Source organism: Mercenaria mercenaria, chromosome 16 (genome assembly GCF_021730395.1).
Source record: "Mercenaria mercenaria strain notata chromosome 16, MADL_Memer_1, whole genome shotgun sequence".
Taxonomy (NCBI): Eukaryota; Metazoa; Mollusca; class Bivalvia; order Venerida; family Veneridae; genus Mercenaria; species Mercenaria mercenaria.
This window is the reverse complement of record NC_069376.1, coordinates 55,679,083-55,705,790: the sequence shown is the minus strand read 5'-3', so window position 1 is coordinate 55,705,790 and position 26,708 is coordinate 55,679,083. Positions and strand designations below refer to the sequence as shown.

Below are 26,708 nucleotides of genomic sequence, written 5' to 3'. Positions count from 1 at the left end.
ATATATTGTGTCAAAATTTTAGAGTGATATCTTTTATAATAAAAAAGTAACCTTGATTTTTAGGCCAAAAATTGTCAGGAGTGTAAGATTTTAGCGTGACATTTCTGAAGTACATCTTGCTTCATAGCAATATTGAAGAAAAAAATGAATAGGAACCCTTTAAATGTCTACCTTATATAAAAATACAGACACTTGACTAAATTTTGGTTGAACATACATGCATATTGTGAGTGACTAAAGACATTTTGTGCGCCCAAGAAGTTATGCACCCCTTGATTGAAAAAAAATACTAAAAAGGGCTTTGTCATCAACGAAAACAATACAGTTAATGGCACTGTTAGTTTTATAGCATTTTATTTGTACATAAACATTTTCAGAAGAGTATTTAAGCAAACTGCCTTTTACTGAACCCAATATGTTTATATGTGTGAGTGTGGGGACCTTATCAAAAACAGGACTACTAAATGGTCAGGAGTGTAAGATTTGTGATTTAACACCCCTAATTTTGAAAAACACTGTAAGAACCAACTTATGTGTACATTTTGTAAGAAATTGAGTGGACTGCTACACATGCAAGGTCATGTAAGTTCACTGATGATACTTGATTGACAGGACTGGTGTCAAGTATAAAAAATTTAAAAATATGTCAGGAGTGTAAGAATTATGTCATTATGAAAGCTTGGTACTGTCATGTATAGTGGCTGCATGAAATGAATGTAAGTAGAATTTATGTTTCTAAATATTATACTAAAACTGATTCAGACAAGTTACAAAGGTTTTAAAATGTTAAAAAGCTTGTATTAATATCAAAATGAAATTAATTGTGTTCATAAGCTATAAAAATCAAACCATTGTGTAACTACAGAACAGTATATGGCTTAAGATAATGCTATATTGGTCCATGTTGAATATGTAAACCATTAGAAGTCATGCCTTTTTAGGATTTTTAATATAAAGACCTATATTAGGGCTTTGTTTAAATCTTACACTCCTGACATATATGAAATGTTTAAATTTAAAGTGTATGTTCCACATTTTTGACTGAGCACATCAATATATATTGATTATAAAATCAACAATTTACTACTTACATGAGAAATTAAATACAAAACACAACGATGTACCATTATGTAAATGGTAATGTTACTATATTTATATATGTATAGTAAATAATTTACAAATTTGTAATGTCCTGCATTACCTGTAATTTCAGATCAATAAACAATATTCAGATAAATATGAAAAGTAAACTGTCTAAAAATCATGATGCACTGGACAAGAGAATCAAGAATCGTGAATAATTTTTATGTAAAAAAATTCAGAGAAAAATTAAAGTCTGATCCCACCAGGAGAGAGACAAATGAAAAGTATAAAAAAAAACAGAAAAAGGAACAGAACCTTGCCTACAAGAAAAAATATTTTGTAGTCAGGCATGGCCGAAATAGTACAATGGAGAATCCTGTGATTATAAAGGAATCACTTATTATTCTCTCAGATGAATTAGTACATAATGCTAAGGCTGTCCATGCTTTCACAGATCAGCTGTTTATCCACCTCATGAAGAATCCTGGCCCATGCAAAATCAAGGTCCTGCATAGGTTTACAGATAATTGTGCTGTTCAGTACAAGTCCAAGGTGGTTTTACTATTTGCCTTATCAATGAAAATTCAAGTTATAAAATCTTAACTCATAGCAGCTACTGATGAACTGCAAGATACAGATCTCAGTAATAATGCTGATTGTACAACAAGCCAGAGTGTACAATCATTTCAGGATCAGAAACGTAAAATAGCCACATTTTAGTATCATAAAACGCCTGCCATATGTCCTGATTTGGATGAATCGAGGAGCTCATCTCGATGCCAGATGTTCTCAGTGCAAACTGACTGAACAAACTATGGAGTGATACACTTTGGACAGTTTTATGTTTCGCGTTCAGTCAGGGCTCTCGTTTGGCAAAAATTGGGGCCAAATATCGACCCCATTTCCCCCTCAAAATAATGTTTTTTTCCCCCCTATTCAAAAAAATTCCCCCTCGAGTCCAAGAACATCAGTGCTAAGCGATTTGCAGTGGACTTGTTGGCCTTGAAATTTTATTGTTTCCGAAAATTCAGTAGCTCAGAGAAAAAAATACAAAGTGTGATGCCTGAATAAGGTTGTTTATAATTGGCAGAAGTCATACAGCAGAGTTTATAATTAACAGAATTCAGGTTTGGGTCAGCAAAATTGAAAAGCATGATTATATCTGTTTGCATTTCTTTTTGTGTTTGAAATTCCCCCTCAAAGGATTTTTTTGAAAAATCATGCGAAATTCCCCCCATTTTTGGACCCTGGACCCTGTCCCAAAAAGCAAACGAGAGCCCTGTCAGTGTTCAGTTTGTTTGTTGTATACTGTGACACTTTAACTTGAAAGTCATCTCGAGTATTTTAAACTTTGTTATTGTGGCAGATATCTTGCAGCTATTTTTAACACTGAAAATATATTGCTGTTCTATCTAAAAGGTGACTTACTTTACAAAAATATAAAAATGACACAAAGTGTAAGATTTGCAATTTAGAATTTTGGTAAAAGATGCTGTTTTTACATATAAATTAGAAACATTAGTATGTCAGAATTCTTTGGACTTGCTCTTAAGTCAGGAGTGTAAGATTTTGTTCTTTCTTTAAAGTTATTACCATTGTTCTTGAAATGAGATCAGTGAAACAGTTTGTTTTCATTATTTGTTGCAAAGGTATTTGTTGTTTAAAATACTATGGTTTTGCTCATATTTTATTACAAAAAGTAACAAATTTAAAACTTTCATATTGGATGATATAAGCAAATTGATGGTTTTAGCCTCAGTTAAAAAGTTTGCCATGAAATATAGCTTACAAGTTAATGACTTTTATATTTAGAGTAAACTAAGAATATAGTTGTAATAGTAGACTTCATTATTATTACGTCAGGAGTGTAAGATTTGTTCTTTCTTTAAAAGTTATGACCATTGTTCTTGAAATGAGATCAGTTAAAACAGTTTGTTTTCATTATTTGTTGCAAAGGTGTTTGTTGGTTAAAGTAGTATGGTTTTGCTGATATTTTATCACAAAAATTAACAAAGTTAAACTTCCATATTGGTTGATATAAACAAATTGATGGTTTTAGCCTCAGTAATAAATTCTGCCAAGAAATAATGCTTACATGTTAATGATTTTTATATTTAGAGTTATAAGTGACAGAAACTTGTTGCATTAAGCACCAGAAACTAAGAACTTAGTTGTTATATTAGACTTATTATTATGTCAGGAGTGTAAGATTTTGAGCTAAAAATACTGCTTTCGGAAATGAAAGTGATTTGACACCAAAGAGTGACCAATTATGCTGAAATTTTTCATGTTTGCTACTGCGGATCTAAACTTAAAATCTGGCATAAATTTTCAAACTTAGCTACTGATGGAAGAAAACAATGAAAACTTTTGTCACCATTTATTTTATAGAAAGTACTTTTTTGACATTAAAAGGTAGAAAAAAAATAATGGAAAGGGAATGTTAAGAAAGTAGTTTTTCTAATTTGTTTTAGACCTAATCCAACACACATGTTGAAGAAAAATGAAATATAAGTACTTTAAAAAGACAGAAGAATACTATGATTTTTATGTGTTATTTTGTAATTTTTTCAGTTTTTTTAATTCATTAAAGTTTCATAAAAACAAAACGGCTTGTATTTCAGTCCTGAAATTTTAAAGATAAAAAATTCAATGTATCTACTTATCAATGAAGGCAATGCATAACAATGCATCTGAACTTTATTTTTGACCCCCTATGTCACGTTTTTAGCCATTTTTTCTGAAAGTGCCCTTACAAGAAACCTTGGAAAATATATAAAACATATAGTAAGTGTAATATTTCTACAAAATGTTAAATGAAAATTAATGGTGCAGTGTGCATACAACAACATGCTACAGTACAATACCTAACTCACCAAGCGATCTTTCAGCCCTTCTATAGAACGTGACGACTACACAAACAAATACAGTCATTAGCACTCAATCCTTATACATGAACATACAATATAATAAGCCACAGAAATTAGGCAAAATCATAATAAGTATTAGTTTCTCAGATCTGTCTACATTTACATTCTTACTGAATACCCACTGAACAGAAATCTAAAAAAATATTTTTCAAAGACAGATTAAACTAGAGCTATCACCGACAGTGAATAATACCTCCACAAAACTGATTTGTCTCAAGAAATAGAAGCACTGAAACTAAGCAATGCTTAAACAGATCCTACACAAATATGCCATCCATGTGTATAGTTCACAGTGGTCATAAGTATGACAAGTTGCTGGAAACGTTTTGGAAGATTACTACTTGGCATCAAAATTGTTTTTGTTTTTTTAAACAGACCAACAGACTGCATTAACATGAAATGATTCATATATACCATCCCCACCTTCAAATTTGTTTGCTGGGTATTAAATGACCAAGAAGGATCTTCCACTCGTTTTATCACAGCTTTGACAGAGAACCCAGTTTTAACTCATCTGATATTACATCCATGAAATATCTTCTCTAAAGACATTATCATCTTACCTTTACAGATGCGTATGCAGATTCCACCTTTCCTTCTACCGATTTGAAAGTCTGTGAGTTTCTGTAAAAAAAGAAAATACTGCCTATACAACATATTATGTTACACCTTGCTTTCCCATTCAAATACTGTAAAATCATTTAATTTCGTGGTTTTGGTCTAACAGCAATTTCGTGGGGATATGAATTCGTGGATTTCAACTTTATGGGAATTTTACTTGTTTGTTGGTATTAAATTTCATGGATTGACTCAACCACGAAATCCACGGAAATTGGTCTCCCAAAAATATTAATGATTTCATAGTAGTTCAGTTGTATATAAAGCAAAACAATACCAACTATTTAGTCATCAGCTTATCACCCATGTTATGTACATACTTCATCACTATTTGACAACACAGAAAATGTAATGTTTGAGTTCAAATATGTAATAGCTGGTGTTAACCTAACCAGTGTTCCTGGATTCTGTACAGCTGGTGTTAACCTAACCAGTGTTCCTGGATTCTGTACCAGTACTTATCTGTTCTCTGCAAGTAAACGGATCAGAGGTGGTGGATAAAAGATTTCAAACACAGACAATGGACACCAGATCATCTGTCTACACTAATAGCTAGAGCTGCTATCTGCCTAGATCCCAAAACTAATCCTTATATTGTGTAACATATTACATCTATGCACAACTCACCTTAAATCTCCCAATTTCTTAGATACAGTTGAACCGATACCGGCAACCACTGTGGAGGTCTTCTCAGCTGCTGATTTTGCTGCTGCTGAAGTTTTCTGGTACCTGAAATACAATCAGTGCAAGTGTGTAGCTTTAATTAAACCAAGGCGGTATGAAGTATAACGTTTTTCAAAATAATTCATCATTTTCAATTTTGTCAGAAACAAAATTATCAAGAAAGGCCTTGGTGTATAAACCTTGAGCCTGCTGGCGGCAAATATTCTGCCTTCGCGACCAGTGCAGACCAAGATCAGCCTGTACAAGACTGATCTTGGTCTGCACTGTTCCCTAATATCACTCAAAACAAGAGCTGTCTCCATAGGACATGCCCCCGATGGCACTTTGAATGAATAGTTATGGCCGATGTTAGAGTTTAGGACCTTTGACCTACAGAGCTGGGTCTTGCGCGCGACACGTCGTCTTACTGTGTCACACATTCATGCATAGTTATTTTAAAATCCATGCATGAGTGACAAAGATATGGACCGGACACGCCCATCAATGCACTATCATGAAAAATGACCTTTAACGTCTAAGTGTGACCTTGACCTTTGAGCTACGGACATGGGTCTTGCGCGCGACACGTCGTCTTACTGTGGTACACATTTATGCCAAGTTATTTGAAAATCCATCCATCGATGACAAAGATATGGACCGGACACGCCCATCAATGCACTATCCTTTAACGTCTAAGTGTGACCTTGACCTTTGAGCTACGGACCTGGGTCTTGCGCGCGACACGTCGTCTTACTGTGGTACACATTCATGCCAATTTATTTGAAAATCCATCCATCGATGACAAAGATATGGACCGGACAGGCCCATCAATGCACTATCCTTTAACGTCTAAGTGTGACCTTGACCTTTGAGCTACGGACCTGAGTCTTGCGCGCAACACGTCGTCTTACTGTGGTACACATTTACGCCAAGTTATTTGAAAATCCATCCATCGATGACAAAGATATGGACCGGACAGGCCCATCAATGTACTATCCTTTAACGTCTAAGTGTGACCTTGACCTTTGAGCTACAGACCTGGGTCTTGCGCGCGACATGTCGTCTTACTGTGGTACACATTCATGCCAAGTTCTTTGAAAATCCATCCATCGTAACAAAGATATGGACACGAAAATTGCGGACAGACTGACAGATCGACAGACCGACGGTTCAAAAACTATATGCCTCCCTTCGGGGGGCATAAAAATTTCTGTGAACACCCCTTCGAATAACAAATGGTACTGGCAAAACTGAACGACAGACCAGTCCATTTTAGAAATTTAGCAGGGTAAAGGTTAGACCAAAGCAGCATGAAGTATAGTGTTTTCAAAAATAACTTGTCATTGTCAATTTTGTCAGAATCATTACTATCAAGGAAGTTCCTGGTGAAAAATTTGAAAGGCAAATGTCCCAACAACTAGCAATGTGTCTACTGTACATTTAACAGAAGATCATAGTTCTTGGAATTATGGCCCATTTCTACCAGTATCTGTAAAATGTAGAAGATATTCTGCCAAATAATGAACTTAAAGCTCAACAAACAAGTTTTTCTGATTTTACTTCAAGTAATCAAGCTAAGTGCACTGTATAAACACAGTTTCTGGAATAGTTGTGATATAGATTTAACATTTAAGATTAAGCAGCAAAGTGTTTAATTGAAACTTAGAGCTTGGGCAATTATTGGGAAACCCAAGTGTAAAAGAGTGTGCCTCTTTGTGGTTCCTAAAACTAGAAATAGTACTGCAAGTGTGTAAACCAAAGGAGTGTATATTTTGTAATTGTCAGTTTTGTCAAAAACATATTAAGGAAGGTCCTAGTGTAATCTGACTAAAGTAATTGATCTCCCTAATGTAAGCGTATGCCAGGTGTTAATAGGGAGAAAATTTTAATCAGATTAGATCCTAGTGAAAAGTCTGAAAGGAAGCCCTAACAACTGTTTTGAATTCCATGATTCTACGTCAATGCATTAAATGAGAATTCAGTTCTTATCTGATCCTATTTTGAGTAAATATGGTACTCCGGAACTAGCACCAGCTAAGCTTACCCTACTTTTTCAAACAACCATATTTATTTTGAAATAGGTTTGAGAACTTTCTCCACAAAATGTGTCAAGAGTGAAAGCCTACATCAACTTTCATCTGCATTGTGGATTCTCTTGAAATTTTAAACATTTTTGAAGCTCTCCTACACAATGTCAGTAACACAAACAACTTGTGCTTCAACCTAAGTTTTTTTTTTTAACAGGTCTAGAAAAACATTCAAATGAATGAAATGAGAGTACTTTTCTTTGAATAACAGTTGGTAATATTGCACAAAATCTAAATAACATAGGAATTAATTCAGGCAATGATTCTTAACACCTCCAATGTTAGTAAACCGCTATTTAGAATTAATATACATAAAATCAAACCAATAACATTAGTAGTGAATATAATTATATACCAGTATACTTTGAAATATGTGTACTATATATACTGATCGGTTTTATACAGACAGGGCTACTTTTATTAGGATGCCATCTGCATGACCTTGACCTTGGAGCTAGGGGTCTTGCTCCTGTGCATGACATGTCGTCTCATTATGGTGAACATTTATGCCAAGTTACTTCAAAATCCCAACATGGATGGCAGAGTTATGGACCGGAAACAAAACAGACCCTGTTAACCTTTGACCTCTTAATGTGACCATGACCTTGGAGCTAGGGGTCTGGTTCTTGCACATGACACGTCATCTCATTATGGTGAATATTTATGCCAAGTTATTTCAAAATCCCTTCATGGATGGCAGGGTTACAGCCCAGACAAGAATTTGGACGCACGGATGGGCTGACGGTGGGATTTTGAAATATCAATGTCCGGCATCAATAACGTTAGTGACTGATGTGTGTTGAACACTGTTTCCATGCTTTCTGCGAATCTCTGTATCTCATTAAGCGATAAATTTGTATGGTATTTTAAAACAAGATTTGTAAATATATCAAGGTACTTGGGCAGTTCTTTTCGTCATACAAGTTTTACGACTCCAATGACATTACTTTTGGATCAACTCTTGTAGTATGTCTAAATGTATCACTGGCTGTCACATTTGTAACATCATCTGTTAATAACAACCCTGCCAGTTACATCCTTCCCCTAAACCCCAAGATGATGTAAATAAATTAGCTATTACACTCCATAACCTCAAACTTAAGCTTTTGTTGGATTTAAATTGTCACACCGACACAATTATAGGTCATATGGTGACTTTCCAGCTTTGATGGTGGAAGAAATCCCCAGGTGCCCCTCTCCATGCATTATCTTATCACAAGCGGGCACCTGGATAGAACCACCAACCTTCCATAAGCCAGCTGCATGGCTTCCTCACAAACTAAAAGTAGCCGCAACACATTTAAAGGTACACTGTACAGTTCATGTATTGCTACGATTTTAGTTATTTAACATTACAGAAATAAATTTGGACTCATACCAAGCTGAAGAACTTTTAACAAGCAAACAGTTCAGTCTTATGTATTATTTCTAAACAGGGTTTAAGTTGATATACATCCTGTATTTGTACTGAACAATTTTCAGTAACCTTTTTATACTATGCTTTTCTTTCGTCAGAAAAAAACAAGTCAAGAGGACAATGATAATCCTGAGTCCTTCACCTGATCAGGTTGTTTTTACTTTAAATATTTGTCATAATAACCCGCTTGCTAACTTGTCTTTTATTTCATAAAGACCAACATTCTGAAATTTTCTGATCAGATAGAAAACACCGCATCTAGCAGGTTAACAAAGTTTTTCTAAGATTTGACCTACTAACCTGGTTTTAGACTGATTCAATAGCATAAAAGTCACAGATTAAGAGTTCAAAACAATATGCAAACCAGTCTTAAAATTTTACTGTCACATGCCAATGTGACCCCAAAAACAATAGCGGTCATCTACTAACCACAGGAAATCATCCCATGAAGATTAATGCATGCATGCCAAAGCATTCTTCAGTTATCAATCGGAAACCATTTTTGATTCCTGGTGACTGTGACATTGACCTACCGACTCTTAAAACAGTAGGGCTCATTTAATGGCTAGGGGTTTCTGAGAAGAAGCACAGATAAGCTAAATGTAGACAGACAGTGAAGATAAAACAATATGTCTCCCATGAAATAGGAAGATCAAAGCAGGTGTAAACTTACAGAATTGTATTCCAACCACTTAAAACTGTGGTGTGTAGTTAGAGGCATAGAAACAAAACATCCTGTATACTGGGAAAACACCTTGAATACAGTATACCTTGAATACAACAAGAGCTGTCCGTAAGACAGCCAAGCTCGACTATTTGAAATATTGTCCCAGAAGCAGGAAAATATTACCCAAAATGTTAAAATATCACAAGAGCTTTAAGTTCAAAAGGGGACATAATTTGACCAAAATGCATATCAGAGTTATGATACTTCATGCTATCAACAAGTTTTATAACCCTGAAGACGCCAGTGAAGTTTCAATTCAATATCTGCATTAGTTTTGGAGATAGCAAATTGCATGTAAAACTTTAACCAGGATTTTTTAAGTCCAAAAGGGGGCATAATTTGCCCAAAATACAATCATGTCAGAGTAATGGGACTTGACCCAGTGTGGTTAGTAATTGATCTAGAAAAAGAAAAAATAAATTTCAAATCTATATCGAGGGCTTGGTGCAAAACTATTGTAAGTGTATATAAATAAAGAACAAGATACAATAGTTTTGCGCCAAGCCCTCGATATGCATTTTAGTAATAGCTGTATGTACTTGCACACAAAACTTTAACCAGCATTTTCAAAGCCCAAAAGGGGGCATAATTTGGCCAAATTGAAGGTCAGAGTTATGGGAATTGATGCTATCAACTAGTTTTATAACCCCAAAGACACATGTGAAGTTTCAATTCAATATCTGCATTAGTTTTGGAGATAGTAACTCGCATGTAAAACTTTAACCAGAATTTTCTAAGTCCAAAAGGGGGCATAGTTTGCTCAAAATACATGTCAGAGTAATGGAACATGACCCAGTGAAGTTGGTTATTGACCTAAAAAAAGAAATAATAAGTTTCAAAGCTATATGCCTTTAAATTATAGCTGTATGTACTTGCACACAAAACTTAACCAGGATTTTCTAAGTCCAAAAGGGTGCATAATTTGGCCAAAATGAAGATCAGAATTATGGGACTTGGTGCTATCAACTAGTTTTATAACCCTGAAGACACGTGTAAAGTTTCAATTCAATATCATCACTAGTTTTTTAAATGATAGCTGTATGTACTTGCATGCAAAAACTTAACCAAGGTGTGACGCCGACGCAGACGCCAGGGTGAGTAGAATAGCTAGACGAGCTAAAAATGATCTTAAATACAACATAATATCTTGAAAATAATAACATCTTGATCACAAGAAAACATTTGAATACAGCATAATATCAAGACTATACAGAAGTGTCTTTAATAAAGGGAAATAATACAGCATACAAAAAAGACAAGAGGGCCATGATGGCCCTATATCGCTCACCTGTTATCATTGCACTTGAGGACAAGAAGGTCCTCAGTAAAATATCAAAGTCCAAAGGACAGGAACAACAAACGGAAGAAATTTAACCAAAAAGAAAAAAAATTCTTACAAGGTATAGATATGTCAAAATACACCTAAAAATTGGAGGTACCAGCCATGTTGTACCACAGAAAAGTGGTCTCGGTTTTTCCCTACGGCCAATAATAAAAAAGTTACTAAAAATAAGCTATTTATAGTAACGTAAAAGGGAAGTAATTAAAAAAATAAATATTGTAAGTGAACAAAAGAAGGATCTGCCAAATAGATCTGTTGACATAAATGAAATTTCAGATCAGTATCTTCATTAGTTACGGAGATATACCCATTTTAATTTGAAATAAAGGGAGGTAATTTGACATAAAACCAGTCCATAGTTATCTACCCTGATTGTCTCTGTCCAACTAATAACAATAATGAAATTTCAAATAAGTCCTATAAGTACTTACTGATATAAATCCATTTTGATTACAATCAGGGGAGGTAATCAGATATAAAATAACTCTGGAACCTACGATTGGATCTGATTTGTCATGGAATCCAAAATTTATTGTTGTTGAAGATATTTTGGAAGTTTGTATCAAATAAAACCATAAATGAAGTCTCTATATGGCTGCAAAAGCCAAAATAGCCAATTTTGGACCTTTAAGGGGCCATAACTCTGGAACCCATGATGGAATCTGGCCAGTTGAAGAAAGGAAGCAAGATCTCCTGGTGATACAAGTTGTGTGCCAGTTTGGTTAAAATCAAATCATAAATGAAGCTGCTATTGTGCAGACAAGGTCAAAATAGCTAATTTTGGCCCTTTAAGGGGCCATAACTCTGGAACCCATTGTGGGATCTGGCCTGATCAAGAAAGGAATCGAGATCTTATGGTGACACAAGTTTTGTGCAAGTTTGATTAAATTCAAATCATAAATGAAGCTGCTATTGTGCAGACAAGGTCAAAATAGCTAATTCTGGCCCTTTCAGGGGCCATCATTCTGGAACCCATAATGGAATCTCGCCAGTTCAAGAAAGGAACCAAGATTTTATGGTGATACAAGTTGTGTGCAAGTTTGGTTAAATTCAAATCATAAATGAAGCTGCTATTGTGCAGACAAGGTCAAAATAGCTAATTCTGGCCCTTTAAGGGGCCATAACTCTGGAACCCATAATGGAACCTGGCCAGTTCAAGAAAGGAACCGAGATCTCGTGATGATACAAGTTGTGTGCCAGTTTGGTAAAAATCAAATCATAAATAAAGCTGCTATTGTGCAGACAAGGTCAAAATAGCTAATTTTGGCCCTTTCAGGGGCCATAACTCTGGAACCCATAATGGGATCTGGCCAATTCAAGAAAGGAACCGTGACCTTATGGTGATACAAGTTGTGTGCAAGTTTGGTTAAAATAAAATCATAAATGAAACCACTATCGTGCAGACAAGGAATTGTTGACGCACGCACGGACGGACTGACGACGGACGACGGACGAAGGGTGATCACAAAAGCTCACCTTGTCACTATGTGACAGGTGAGCTAATAAAACAACTACAAAACACAAAATCTTGCAACAGCATGCTAGTGAAAACTTACGCGGGTGACTGGTGAATCTTTTCATTAAGATCATGAAGTTTTTCATTTGTCTTTTGATATCTGTTGGTGCAAAATAAAATGCTCACAAAACAAGTAGATACAAAACAATCAAAATAGTACAGCGACTATATAAAGTGCTAAAAAACACAAATAAAAACTTACAATCAGCAATAAAATGTATATTGACAAAAACAGTTTTATAAAAATAATTAAACGTCTTCCATCCTAAATGACAGAAAAAAATCCTTATAAAACTGGCCATCATTTTAGTTATCATAGATGGATATGTCTCAATCCAACTCATTCGTCCAAGTCTAATGGTAAACTTAAGAGTGAGAAGACCAGAATAAGAATGGCTGATACTAATTAACATTAGTCAAAAATTGGTTTTGTTTTAAGACTCGTCTTCAAACCTCAAATATATATTACCCTGGAGTCAATTTTTTCTGACATAAGATCAGCTCTACCTGTAAGATCAATCATGTGCTATTTTTTTTAAAGACTGTTGCAATAATGCAGCAAACTTGGATCGACAGCAGTAAATGCCACAAAGAGGATTCTTCAAACTTATAAACATAGCAGTGAAGAGCATGTGATTCAAAATAAGCAACCATTGCCATTAAGAAATGGAGCCCTGCACCTGGTAAAGATATACTGGTCACCAGATTCTCCAAACAATTAAAAAATGGGTCTCACAGTGGCATATCATGTTTCTCCTCCTTTATGCATTATGGTATTAAAGATTATTTCATTTTCCATTGACTTCAGTGCAATGTTCTGTTGTCAAAATAAGTGCAGAACAAAGTTTCTCAAGGAAACTTCATAAATTTACAATTTGAAACTAGTGAAAGTCTCATTTGTTAATAAAACTATAGCGTTTTTAAACAGTGACTGGACCTATATTTCTTGTTTCTTCTGAATTAGCCATACTTACGGTGTGGAATCTTTTATCGTCTTAATTCCGAGTTGGAAATCATTTTTCATCTCTTGTAGTGGGGTAATACCCAGTTTTCTTTTTAATTCAGTGGAGTAACGGATTTTAGATCCCAAAACTTGTCTAAGTGTAGCTATCTCTCCTTCTACCTACAAAAACATTGTGTTTAAACATTAAATAATAAACAAATGGAAGTAGACCAATCTAATTCATTAACAACACACTTTTACAGAAGAACATACTGACAATACACTGTTTGAGTCACACCATGAGAAAACCAACATAGTGCATTTGCAACCAGCATGGATCCAGACCAGCCTGCACATCCAAGCAGTCTGGTCAGGATCAATACTGTTTGTTAAGGTTTCTCTAATTGCAATAGGCTTTGAAAGTGAACAGTATGGATCTTGACCAGACTGCGTGGGCACACAGGCTGGTCTGGATCCATGCTGGTCGCAAATGCACTTTGTTGGTTTTCTCATGGTGAGGCTCATTTATACATACCATTTTAGCAATGAATCGGACTATCTATTGCTGCATGTTGCAAGGGGATAATCGATCAAAACACTCAAACTATCCGATATAAGACTCAGGACCACATGACTTGCCCCAGCAAGCTTGGGCACTCAGGCCATTAATGAAACCTGAACAAGTGGCACAGTAATTACCTTTTCTAATTCCTCCTGAAGTTCTTTCTTCTGTTCCTCAGACAATGGCTGGGGTTGTGCTGGTTCCCCGTGCTGCTCCTGTGCAGTTTCATAGTGTGGGGAGCTCAAGTCTGGATACAAATCTGTATAAATAAACAAGACTTTAAAAATAAATCTTTTCACTTAAATGGTAGAACAAGCAAAACTGTTGATGTTTACACTTTTGAAGTGAGTTGTATTGTTGGGATTCATATGATCTTTCTGAGAAAGGTAACATACACACCAGAAAGGCAACATACCTACTTGAAAGGTAACATACCCACTTGAAAGGTAAAATAATCCATTAGAAAGGCAACATATTTGCTAAAAAGGTAGCGTGATCCATTAGAAAGGTAACATATCCATTCAAAACGTAACATACCTACTAAAAACTAGTAGAAAGGTAATATTCCCATTAGAAAGATAACATACCTACTAGAAAGGTATGATATCCACAAGAAAGGGTAACATACCAACTGGAAAGGTAACATACCCACTAGAAAGGTACATACCCACTAGAAAGATGATATCAACTAGAAAGGTGTATTCATTTGAATTACATCTGGGTAAATCTAAACAGCATTCTGTTCCTTAGTGTAACAAAAGCTAGAAAGTCAGTTGCAATATTTTTTAAGTTTATTTGATGCTGGTATACATAAAATTGTAGCATAACAAGAGCTGTCTGTAAGACAGTGCGCTCGATTTTTCTCAGTGCTTGACTCTGAATTAGAGCTTTGCCAGTAAAAACTTGATAAAACTTTAACCAAAACAAGGCAGTCTAAAAGACAGCTAAATCCCCCGCCACTGCTATGGATAGTGAAAGGGTAATCCTTTGATTTTAGCTGTGACCTTGACCTTGAACTGACATGGCTGACTCATGAATTCTGCACAATGTCTTGATGAGGTGATCATTTGACCAAAGTTTCGTGAAAATCCTTCAAGGGGTTTAGGAGATACAGAGCTGAAACCTTTGACCTTCAGTTGTGACCTTGACCTTGAGTTGACATGGCTGACTCATGAGTTCTTGATGAGGTGATCATTTGACCCAAGTTTGATGAAAATCCTTCAAGGGGTTCAGGAAATACAGAGTGGACACCAAATGAAAGGCTCAAACCTTTGACCCTTAGTTGTGACCTTGACCTTGAGCTGGAATCGTTGACTCATAATTTCTGCACATCGTTCTGATGAGGGTATCATTTGACCCAAGTTTTATAAAATTCCTTCAAGGGGTTTAGGAGATATAGAGCGGACACGAAATGGAAGGCTCAAACCTTTGACCTTCAGTTGTGACCTTGACTTTGAGCCGACATGGCTGACTCATAAGTTCTGCACATCGCCTTGATGAGGTGATCTTTTGACCCAAGTTTGATGAAAATCCTTGAAGGGGTTTAGGAGATATAGAGTGGACACAAAATGGAAGGCTCAAACCTTTGACCTTGAGTTGTGACCTTGACCTTGAACCGACAAGGCTGACTCATAGGTTCTGCACATCGTCTTGATAAGGTGATCATTTGACCCAAGTTTCATGAAAATCCTTCAAGGGGTTTAGGAGATATGGACCGGACACGATTTTGTTATGGACGGAAGGACGGACGGAAGGAAGGATGGACGCAGACCATTCCTATAATCCCTCCGCCACGGCGCGGGATTAAAAATCTAAGTTAAACAGGGACATAACTCTGTCAAAATTCAGAGAGTTAAGAGTTATGAGGTTTGTTTGTTTCTCCTGGTGTAGACTTTGATAGTAAATAACTATTGTAAGTTTCAAGTCAACAGCTTTGATAGTAACAGAGATATCTGACTTTATCAAAAACTTTAACCAAAAATTCTAAGTTCAAAAGGGGAATAACTCTTTCAAATTCACATGAGAGTTATAGGGATTGTTTCTCCTGGTGTAGACTTTGATAGTAAATAACTATTTTAAGTTTCAAGTCAACAGCTTTGATAGTACCAGAGATATTTGATTTTATCAAAAACTTTAACCAAACATTCTAAGTCAAAAAGAGGCATAACTCCATCAAAATTCAAAATCAATGTTATGGGGATTGTTTCTCCTGATGTAGACTCTGATAGTAAATAACTATTTTAAGTTTCAGGTCAATAGCTTTGAAATTAGTACAAGAGATATTTGACTTTATCAAAAACTTTAACCAAAACTTCTAAGTCAAAAAGGGGCATAACTCCATCAAAATTCAATCAGAGTTATGGGGATTGTTTCTCCTGGTGTAGACTTTGATAGTAAATAACTGTTTTAAGTTTCAAGTCAATAGCTTTGATAGTAACAGAGATATTTGACTTAATAAAAAACTTTAACCAAAGGCGACGCTGACACTGAAACCGGGGCGAGTGCAATAGCTCTACATTTTCTTCGGAAAGTCAATCTAAAAAGTCATTTAAAATTGGACCATACTGGTCAGACATACAGCTTAGAACTTTTCTTCCAAGGTTGCAAGTTAAATTGTTGTAAGATGTGGAATGTAATCCAAACTCCAATATACAAGTACCAGTCAAAAATACTGTAACAAATGGAAAGCGTGGTACTGCGCTAAATCTGACAGCAGTCTACACAAAATACACACCTGCTTCAGGCAGACTGGAATCTAGAAAAAGTTCATCATCAATGAACCCTTCATTCCCAGAATGGTTCCCTACATCTTCTTCAGACAGGGAATCAGACCGTGATATGTCCAGATACCTACGGTAATTTCCTGGTGAACTTATTTTTGGTGTGTAACTCAAATCCTCATCAGACTCTGTCAGTGAACTCATTGTTGCAATTTTAAATATTCCTATTCCAACTCCTTATACACCACATTTAATGCACTTGTACTTTTTTTTACCATGAAACTAAAATGGGAGATTTTACCCAGTTCTTCTCAATACCACTGAATGAACAGATCCATTATTTAAAGATAAAACCTCCAAGGCTTAAAATGAATGCTTTAAAACATCATTTACAATATTCCTTCATCACAAAGCAACTTTATCTATAGATGTACAGTATTTATCTCTCGTAAAATTAAATTTCTCAACTGTTTAGTCATACTTTTATACTGAACACAAAATCATAACAGAGATTCTTATTTTACTTCCAAAATATACAATTTTATCTTTGAAATAAACTTTTTAACTCAAATTCTATCATGTACAATAATTGTCCTCATATCATTTATCATATGTCCAGTGATAAAAACCTTTACAACACACTTGCAATTGTACAGTTGGATGTATATGATATATATAGTGATGTAATTACTTTCTATGTAGACAGATATAGATAATGTCATGTATAATTTGATGTACCTGTACACGTGAATCACTGGCTTGTCAACTGCCTCAGGTAAAATCATAAGACCTTTCAAGAGTTTTAAGATGCAAGGGAGATAACAATTTACATAAGTGAGTTACCTCCCTTGCAACAATGACATTTAAGAATAGCATTATAATCTAAGAAACACTTTTAAACAGGGAAATAAACTGCAAGTCAATGAATGTGAAAGACAATGATTTATCAGAACACTATTTATGACCTTTTTCATTCTGGGAAATCATATGATCATAATAATCTTTAAACCAAAATGATATTTTGTAGAAAGTGAATAAAGTTCATACTGTGATTAGATATGAAATTTTAAACATAGCCTAATATATGGCTAACGAAAGTTGTTAAATAATTATGTAGTTTACAATGATGATATCTGAGTTCTAGTAATTACAAACACTTACAAAAATAGAAGTCTCAGTTCCTTGAAGTGTTCCAAATCATCAGGTGATTGTGGTTGAAATCTATGAAGTTTTAGAATCTCATAGTCGGTTCAAAAGCACTATAGTCGGTTCAAAAGCATTTATAGTCGGTTCAAAAGTACTTGGATAGCTTATGTTGTATTGTTAATTATCTTGCCGACTCAAAATCAAATTTATCTTATCTTATCTTATCATCTATGCTGCCAAAAGATAGGCTATATCTTAGATTTACATTAAAACTTGCTTCAATATTATCCCATTTTATTTGTAAATTTACTTTGGATTAGAGATTATTTTGATCATGTGATTTCTCACATGGATGAATGGTTATTTTCAGAGTCAGCCCTATTACGATTTTGAATCCCTCCCACTAGAAACCTTGCTTGAAAGGAATGTCTGGCACAAATCATGTGTCCTTTAACATTAGGATTATCATCTTTATAATTTCAAATCCTTTTCAAGCTGAAATCAGAAGTTCTTTAACTATTAGCCTGTTAAATTTCTAAAATGGACTGGTCCATCTTTCAATTTGGAAAGTACCATTAACTGTTAAAGGGGTGCTTACCAAAAAAGTACTGATTGAATGGCGAACAGTGCAGACCATGATCAGACTGCACGGATGTGCAGGCTGATCTTGGTCTGCACTGGTCGCAAAGGCAGAATCAATTGCCACCAGCAGGCTAAGGGTTAAGGAAAGTTATGTTTCCTTTTTTTCAGTGTAAGAAATAAAACCTGTCCTGTGCTTGAAATCTGTTTCTAAGATCATTACAATTCAAAAATCCATCACAGAAAACCTCTTTTGCCCCTGATTGGATCTTATCCATCAATGCTTTGTTATTTTCTAAGAAAATGCAGTATGATTTTAAATCTACTGTTTTAGATGTCCAATTGAGATACCATAAAACTTACATTTGAAACTGATTAAAGCTTTTTTGAAGAAAACATTATTTTTCATACACTGCCAAAAAGGACATGTATATAATGCAGCTTTGAATTTTCATCAAACTATTCATTATTAAATCAATTTTCCCAAATATGAAATAATGCTATAACCTAAAGACAGTTCTTTCAACATAAAATACAAAACATAACTTTAAGGCCAGTATTTCATTACATCACCTTTCTGAAAATTCATCACTGGTCATTTACGTACATTAGTCTTGTGAATCAGTTCATTTCATTGATATAAGTTCAATAACATTTTGCGATAAAGTTCATTTTGCCTTAAATGCTGTCCCGAGACGCAATTTAATTGTCAGACAACTACGATCATTTTTTGTCAGTATTCCTCTGCCTTAAAAACATACTTAAATGCAATTAAATTTCAGTCTTTTTGAAAGATACTCCTTCTAAATCACTGATTGAAAAAACATTTTTCTATATTTAGTAACAATGACTGTCACAAAAGCTACCTACATGTACAACAAAACAAGAGCTGTCTGAGGACAGCAACGCTTGACTATTCAACAGCCCTGTCAACTGAATGAATATAAGAGAGAAAAGGGGCAAAACATAGTTATGGAACCTGTACAATGCATGTCAGTTCATCACAGTGGGCAAGTGTGTGAAGTTTCAATTCATTCCCTTTTAACAGTGGGTACTGAGCTACCAGCTTACATACAAAACTAAACCAAAAATTGTCGAAAGAGGGGCATAATTTTGTAAATCTGCAAGCTAGAGTTATGATGCATGTCAGCTCATCACAGTGAACAAGTGTGTAAAGTTTCAATCCATTCCCAGGGCCCTCGATTGGCCAAAATAGTATCCTTTCCCCCCCCCCCCCCCAGAGAAAAAAATTCCCCCTTACTGGGCATTCGGTTGACCCGAAGTCCCAGGTTTTTGATCCGCGAAAATCAAGAAAAACTCGTATTTGAACCGCACAAAATATGCTCCGTGCGTCGGGCTGACTCACGGAAATTTTGTTTGATGCGTCTCGAGTTCGAAAGTTTACTGCCCCTTGTCAATCAAAATCCCAGTCAATTTCAATATTGTTCGCCGTCATACGCGGAAGTATGGTAGTAGGTGGAGCTGGTATTATGGAGTATGTTAATTAGCCGCTAACAGATGTCAATCACGCCAAGCGCCGATTGACACGTGGTCATCTCGCGGTTTATATTCAGTACAATAATCCCTGTCATTATCAAAGGTGTTTACTGATCAATGTGTAAAAATTAATTGATAAACAATGCAGCTTTAGATTATCGTCTTTGCACAAAATGGATAATTAAAATCATTATTTTGTTTGCTTGATACAATTACGTGAGCGGGTCAACCGTTACAGTCTATAGAAATTTATTATCATTGCCGAGGCTTTGTTTGGTCCAAAATAAATTAAATGCTTTAATAAGCAGAAATTGTAAGTATTGAATAGGTATGGTAAAAAAAAGAAATTTAGAACAGGTATTTCATGAAGAATTTTAAATGTTTACTTTCGTTTTCCATATTTGTCACCCGTTTTCGCGACCGTGATTTTTGGACATTTTCATCATTTCTTACAAGATTTTTCTAGCACGATCTCATTAAAAAGCCATTTAAAAGTCTGCATTTAAGAAAAATATGATCACTGTTGCAAAAGCAGCCCTTATTTTGAAGCATTTTTGATAATAAAATGCAAAGGCACCAAACCCCACCCACTTTTAGACACTGACAACTAAAATATAAATTGATTAAAAAATCTGTAATGATAAATGTACTCCTTTTAGATAAAGTTTGTGGAAGTTTCATTAATAACAGTATAGCTTGACCTCTGAAAAACTAATCTTGACATGATATGGTTGCAGTTACCAGTAGTATGTTGAGAAAAAGAAACAACTTTAGTTTAATGAGATTTATAGATTTATAGTTCTTACAAATTATAGTATGTTATTCTTTGAAGGCAATGAAAATTCCCCCTTTTGGCTAAAACGACGCGAAAATTCCCCCGCCTGAGGGCTGCGGACCCCTTCCCCCAACAATGTTGGGCGGTTAAAACCACCCCGGTTTTAACCAGCGGTTTTAACCGGTTAAAACCGCCCCAGTCAATACTCCCTGAAGTGGTCAATACCGGTCAATACTGGTCGATTGGTCAATACTGGTCAATTAGTCAATACTGACTGTTAAGATATTTTGCAGAGTTTATGAACAATTTGAATAATGACTGTTAAGAGCATTTGGGGCTTGAGTGTAGGACAAAATCCGCTGATGAAGGTATTTGCATGCATTATATTTAGTTCAAGCAACCAAATTAATACTCCCAAATTAGTCATACTCCCAAATTAGTCAGAAGTGGTCAGTTTGTCAGCATTGGTTGATACTGGTCATTATATTGCTAATTTAACTGAACTTCATTTGTAGAAAGTATTTCATAAACTGTAGCAGTCAAGTGTTTGATTCACAAGTGATAAATCTAATTATTTTTACTGGTATTTAATTCAATGAAAAATTGCTGCCTACAACTGGACCCTTTCATTGAAGTGGTTTAATTGTGTTTTGATAGCAAGTGTCACATTGCCTAATTGACACCATGTCTTACAATATACAACAGATTATATGTTGCAGGCCAGTCTATCTAGTCACTTATTGGCTGTCATCATCAATAATCCCACTGTATCAATGAGGTGCTTGAACATGGTAACTTTATCTAAAAAAAATTAGTTATGCAATTCAAAGTATTCAAATGACCAGTATTGACCACAATATGTGTTGATCAGGGATACTGTGTAGGACCAAAATTTTAAATGACCAGTACTGTCCATTTCAGAGTGTAATTTATAGTAATATTTTTTTTAATTAATTCAAAATAAAAGCTATACTTTAAAGTGATAAAAGCATTTAATAAACTAGTATTGACCACTGACCAGTCTAAGTATTTGTCCAGAACTGAGCCTGACCAGAACACATTGCCAAGGACCAAAACTATATCAACCAGTATTGACCATCAATCCACTATACTTTTTAACAAACAAAATTTTGTTTTATTCAGATTGCTTTATAATTTTTACATTACTGTTACATCTTGTTCTAATCTGTTAATGTGCATTATGTAAAAGTGTTGAATAAACCAGTATTGACCACCAAAGAGTGACCAAAGTATTGAATCGACCAGTATTGACCGGTATTGACCAGTATTGACCGGTTTTAACCAGTATTGACCGCCGGCCCGGTCAATACTCATATTGACCGGCTTTTTGCCAACATTGTCCCCCAAAGTAGAGTGAGGGCCCTGATTCCCATCAGTGGGTATGGAGATACCAGCTTACAAACAAAAACTTACCCAAATCAGGATGCTAATGCAGACACAGACACATGGAGGAGACAAATAGTTTTACCTTTTCTCAAAAGAGTCTACCTGAAAAACTAGTCTCTAACAAAGCTACTCAATTGACATTATCGGGAGAAAACAACTTTTCTATTTTTAGTAACGATGATCTTGCCCCTGACATAAGTACCCCAAAATACATCTAAAACCATAGCATTCCTAAATATTAAAATCCTTCATGGACTGTTGAGTTGCAGAACAAACATAAACTACAATGTGTCTGTAGGACACAGGGTATGCACCCACTGGAACATTTATCACAAATAAGGGACAATAATTCATATGTTTGCAGTCTTAAGGGGGTTAGCCTCAATAAACATTTTATATAAAGGATTCATTATTCTAGGCCATATACTTTTAGAACTACATTTTTGTATGAGCACCATAAACAAAAAATACACTATTTTGGTTATTTCAAGGGCCACAACTCTGTAATTAGCGCTAAAATAACAAGAAGAATGCCAAGTGTGCAAGTTCACATCATGATAAAGACTCATGCAAGGTTTCATCAATTCATATCAAATACTTTTTGAGCCAGGCACATCACAATTTTTTTACGGAAGGACGCAAGGACGGACTCACGGACAAGACCAAATCTGTATGCCCTCTCCACTGAGTGGTGGGGCACAAGAAAGCCCTGTTGACCTCTGACCTCAAAGTGCGACCTTGAACTCTTACCTAGGGGTCAAAGTTTTGCTCATGACATGCCATCCTATTATGGGGAACAATTATGCCAAGTAATATTAACATCCCTTTATGAATAAGTTATGGACGAAACACAGTTGGCATGAAACTATTGAGTTTCTATGTTATAAAATGTGAGCTAATTCTAACATTAAGTTTTACTTACTTTGAAACCATTGGTAAAGTGATAGGTAGCTGACAGAACAGTTTTATTAACAAAAGTATGGTTTATTTACAAAACAAAATATTTTTAATATGTGAAAGTAAACACCTTTCAACATTTATAGTTACACATGAATTTATAAAAGACACAGTATTACTAAAGTTTATATATAATCTACACTCTGTCAGTGATCACAATATTGAATGATCTCTCAAGGTCACAACTAGATTTTACTTAACATATGATAGTCTACCAGCTAGTTATTCTTTATTACGAAGCATTCTGTAACAGAATACAAGTTTTGCAGTTTTTCGATCCCAAATCTATTTCTGAGTTTTGTCTGAATAATACTAAAATTTGAACATACCCTTTCAACAGACGAAGAAGATGCCGGCATATCTAGAAGTTTTTTGGCTATTCTACAGAGTGGTTCTTTAACTGCCCTAAGTTTGTCCTCTCTACACAGCACCATCACACTTGTAACAGATTTTGTATTCTCAATTGTTACAGCATTTAACATAGATTTGGGCATATTAATTTTTTCACTTAGAATGATAACTAAACAAGTCCGGCACTGCATCTAGAGTCTCCTTAAAAGGTAGGTTCTGTGCTTCAACATTTTGATCTGGTCTGAAGTATGAACTGCAATTTTATATTGCCAAGTAAAACCCAGTTTTTCCCAGTATCACCCACTGGGCTGGGCAATATGCTTAAAAAAACAACAACAGAAAAGCACAATCCTTTATAGTCCCCGAAACTGGTTTTCAAAAAGTTGGGGCTAATAATCAGGGTTGACACAAAAAATATGGTAGAGAGATAAGCAATGTTTTCTTTTCTACTTTTTTCCAACAACAGTTAAAAGTATTTGTCATTTTTCTAGCTAGATCTAACAATGACAAGATACTAGATATTTAATATTATACTGTCTCTATTTTCGGCCTCTCCATTTACCAGTAAAATAGTTGCAACAAGGAGAGATTACCCACTCATTTGTCTGTGACAAATGTCTTGATCAGGTATATCTACATAACAAACAATTGATTTTTATTTAAATACTTTATTCTAATTTAATTTTATAAATAAAAAATAGTTGTAATTCATTCATTGTCATTCATTGTAGTTTTCACTTTGCATAAATTTATTTCATTCATGCAGTTAAGTTATATATTTGATTGTACACTTTGTACAAATATTGAATGATACATGAATGCTGTTCTGATAATGACTTTATTGCTTTTTTACCAGATCCTTCACTGAATCTATTTTCCACCAGGATCCATCAACCATGGAAGCAGTTACAAGGTTTCACCTTGTTGGCGAGGGTACCAAACTGGGGAAAGTAAAACTCTTTTCCACCGCCGGATTCCTGTACACACACAAAGTCGCAATGCAGCATCCAAGTAGACATCCGCGTTTGGCAAGTGTGAAGCAATTAAGGTGTTGAAACTTTCAACACTAATTCTCACCACAATAACCCAGCAAAACTGGGGCAGGGATATAAATTAACACTCGCCCAGTGCAACCAGATTTAAAGCTGGTCGAGTCAAGTTTCCAAGATAGTCGCCCAGTCGGCAAATGGCTTTGGATTCTTCTAATGTCAATAATCTGGGTTTTCCGAGACAGTCTTATTAATATGCACAACGTCACATAAATCGGCCAATTAAAATTACTGATATATACTACGACAAATCAGCATACTGGGATTATTTACTCTGTCACCAACAATACTGCCCATAGAAATACTGCACTAGAAAGTAGAGATTTACTGAAGGCTGTTAAAGAGCCTAGAATGGCTGGCCGCGGCAACAAAACAAAATATTATCAGGATTACTGAAAGTCCTAATGGCCAAAGAGGAAAGAAAAATGGGCTGTTAACAGACCTTAGCTTAGAAACATAGACCACAGCATGGTTTGTACTTTTTGTACAGTAATAATTTTGTGTCGGGTTGCAAGTCCTGTAACTCGACAATGTAACAAAATACTAGAATTTAGATGTCCATAAACATGCAGTATTTATCAAAAATGCCCATTAACAACCCCGGGTGTATCCTCCTTTAATGCTGCAAAATCATTCAGAATTTAAATTAAATGTGTCTCTGTTTGAGAGGCTGTGTCATATGTTTAGAATATGTCATGCACTAGTTGTTAACAACTGTCCTCTCAGATTTTGACTGGTTATGCGAGTTTCATTAGTGTTCTTTATTTAAGGAATTGTATTTTGGCAGGAATCAAATTACAAGACTTAATTATAATTAAGTATGTAGATCTAAACCATTGTTATATTTTCTCAGCAAAACATAGCTGGGCCCCTAAGTTTTAGGCTGGGCCCCCAGAATTTGCCTGTAAGGAGCTCAGATGGCTAATAGCAAGCACGTAGCTCGCCTTACGGCAATGTGTTGGCGAATATAACAAAGGTGTGCCGAATGGGGCAAAGTGATGTAGCTGAAAAATTTTCCTCTCGTCTCGGCGCCGCCATTTTGTTCTACTTCCGTCAAAGTCGGGAAAATTGTTTTTTTGTTTTTTTAATTTTACATTTGAGTTACAATCTCAATGTTCATTAGGTGTCTTTATTTTTAAAAAAGTTATGTTATGGAAATAATTTCAATTTTGCTTTTATTTTACGAAGTGCGTGTCCCTAGAGGCAAGGTGCTCACAGGCAGTGAATACAGAACTTCATTTGATTGCTGAATATTATCCATCACTCAAAAATAATGCAAGAAATATTTTCAGTTGGTAGAAAAAAAATATGATTTTCTTTTAAAAGATCAAGCATTGGCCAGAAAATGGGATAAAATGTCATAAATAAGCAAAAGCCATAAGAACGCCGCAAATAGGTAATGACGTCACCATGACACCGGCTTTCCATAAATTTTGCAACGTATGATATTCGCTGTTACAGGTATAATATCACTAATTTTTTGTTTCTTTTCAAGTGAATAGGTTCTCGGAATTGTTTTAAGCAGTGAATAGTTTCTTTGTCGTTTAAGCTACGCTCGCAAAGAGGCTTTGCCTTTTTCATATTAGGGTCTAAGTGTTAATTTATATCCCTGCAGGGATTCTCACCGCCATCAGAATCGAAGCAGAGATCAAATATTATTGTCTGGAAAAAAATTTGGGCCAAATAAATCTTAACCAACGCAGCCAGACCAAGATGACCAAGGTCCTAAATTATGAGACAAGTTTCCCACATTAGGCATCCATTTAACACACGGCTGGACACTTCCAGAACTTTTTATCTGCATTTTCAAACTACAGACCTGATGCATGTATCAGAACCATAACTTTTATGTATATGAATCGAAGTACGACAACCTGCGCAATTTTGTCATTTTTGACTGAATGTCACATCTGTAGCTGTCAAAATAGGCGTACATATTTTACATAAAGGGAACAATTAAGTTTCACAAAACCTAGATTTACCATTTCCTTGAGCAGCTTCAAAGCTTTCTTCCGTCTTTAAAGGAGCTGACATGATGCTGTCTACGTATTTTTCTCCAGAAACGACAAAATTTCTTACAAGTCAACAACCTGGCAGAATGATGTCATGAATAATCTCTGAACCAAGCAAAATCAATAAAAAATTAAAAGCTAAAGAGCCACAATATTTGTTATCATCATAACATTATTTATTTCAAACACATTTTGTTGTCATCAATTATATTTCAAGTACATACTACTTATAATAAAACTTAAAATAATAATAGTTTTATTTTGGTTTTGGGATTATCTATCAAAATAGACTGCTTTACAAATTCAAGCCAAAGTTTAGCGCAAAGA

General features: G+C 35.1%; 1 protein-coding gene across 4 annotated transcripts in view; it reads right to left on the bottom strand.

Annotated features, from left to right (window-relative positions):
- Positions 1-26,508, bottom strand: part of LOC123540763 (tumor protein D52-like) — a 34,435-nt gene extending 7,927 nt beyond the window's left edge. The window contains exons 1-7 of one of the 4 annotated variants that reach the window (XM_045326032.2): positions 26,352-26,508; positions 14,026-14,147; positions 13,358-13,506; positions 12,424-12,483; positions 5,259-5,360; positions 4,577-4,637; positions 3,960-3,995 (exon numbers count right to left, since the gene is read on the bottom strand). In XM_045326032.2, coding sequence (XP_045181967.2) covers positions 3,960-3,995; positions 4,577-4,637; positions 5,259-5,360; positions 12,424-12,483; positions 13,358-13,506; positions 14,026-14,147; positions 26,352-26,403 — 582 coding nt within the window. In that variant the 5' untranslated portion in view covers positions 26,404-26,508. Of the gene's footprint in view, positions 1-3,959; positions 3,996-4,576; positions 4,638-5,258; positions 5,361-12,423; positions 12,484-13,357; positions 13,507-14,025; positions 14,148-16,622; positions 17,128-26,351 lie in introns of those variants that run through there. The other 3 variants (XM_045326029.2, XM_045326031.2, XM_045326030.2) reach the window with 3 other exon arrangements.
- Between the last annotated feature and the right edge of the window lie 200 nt (positions 26,509-26,708).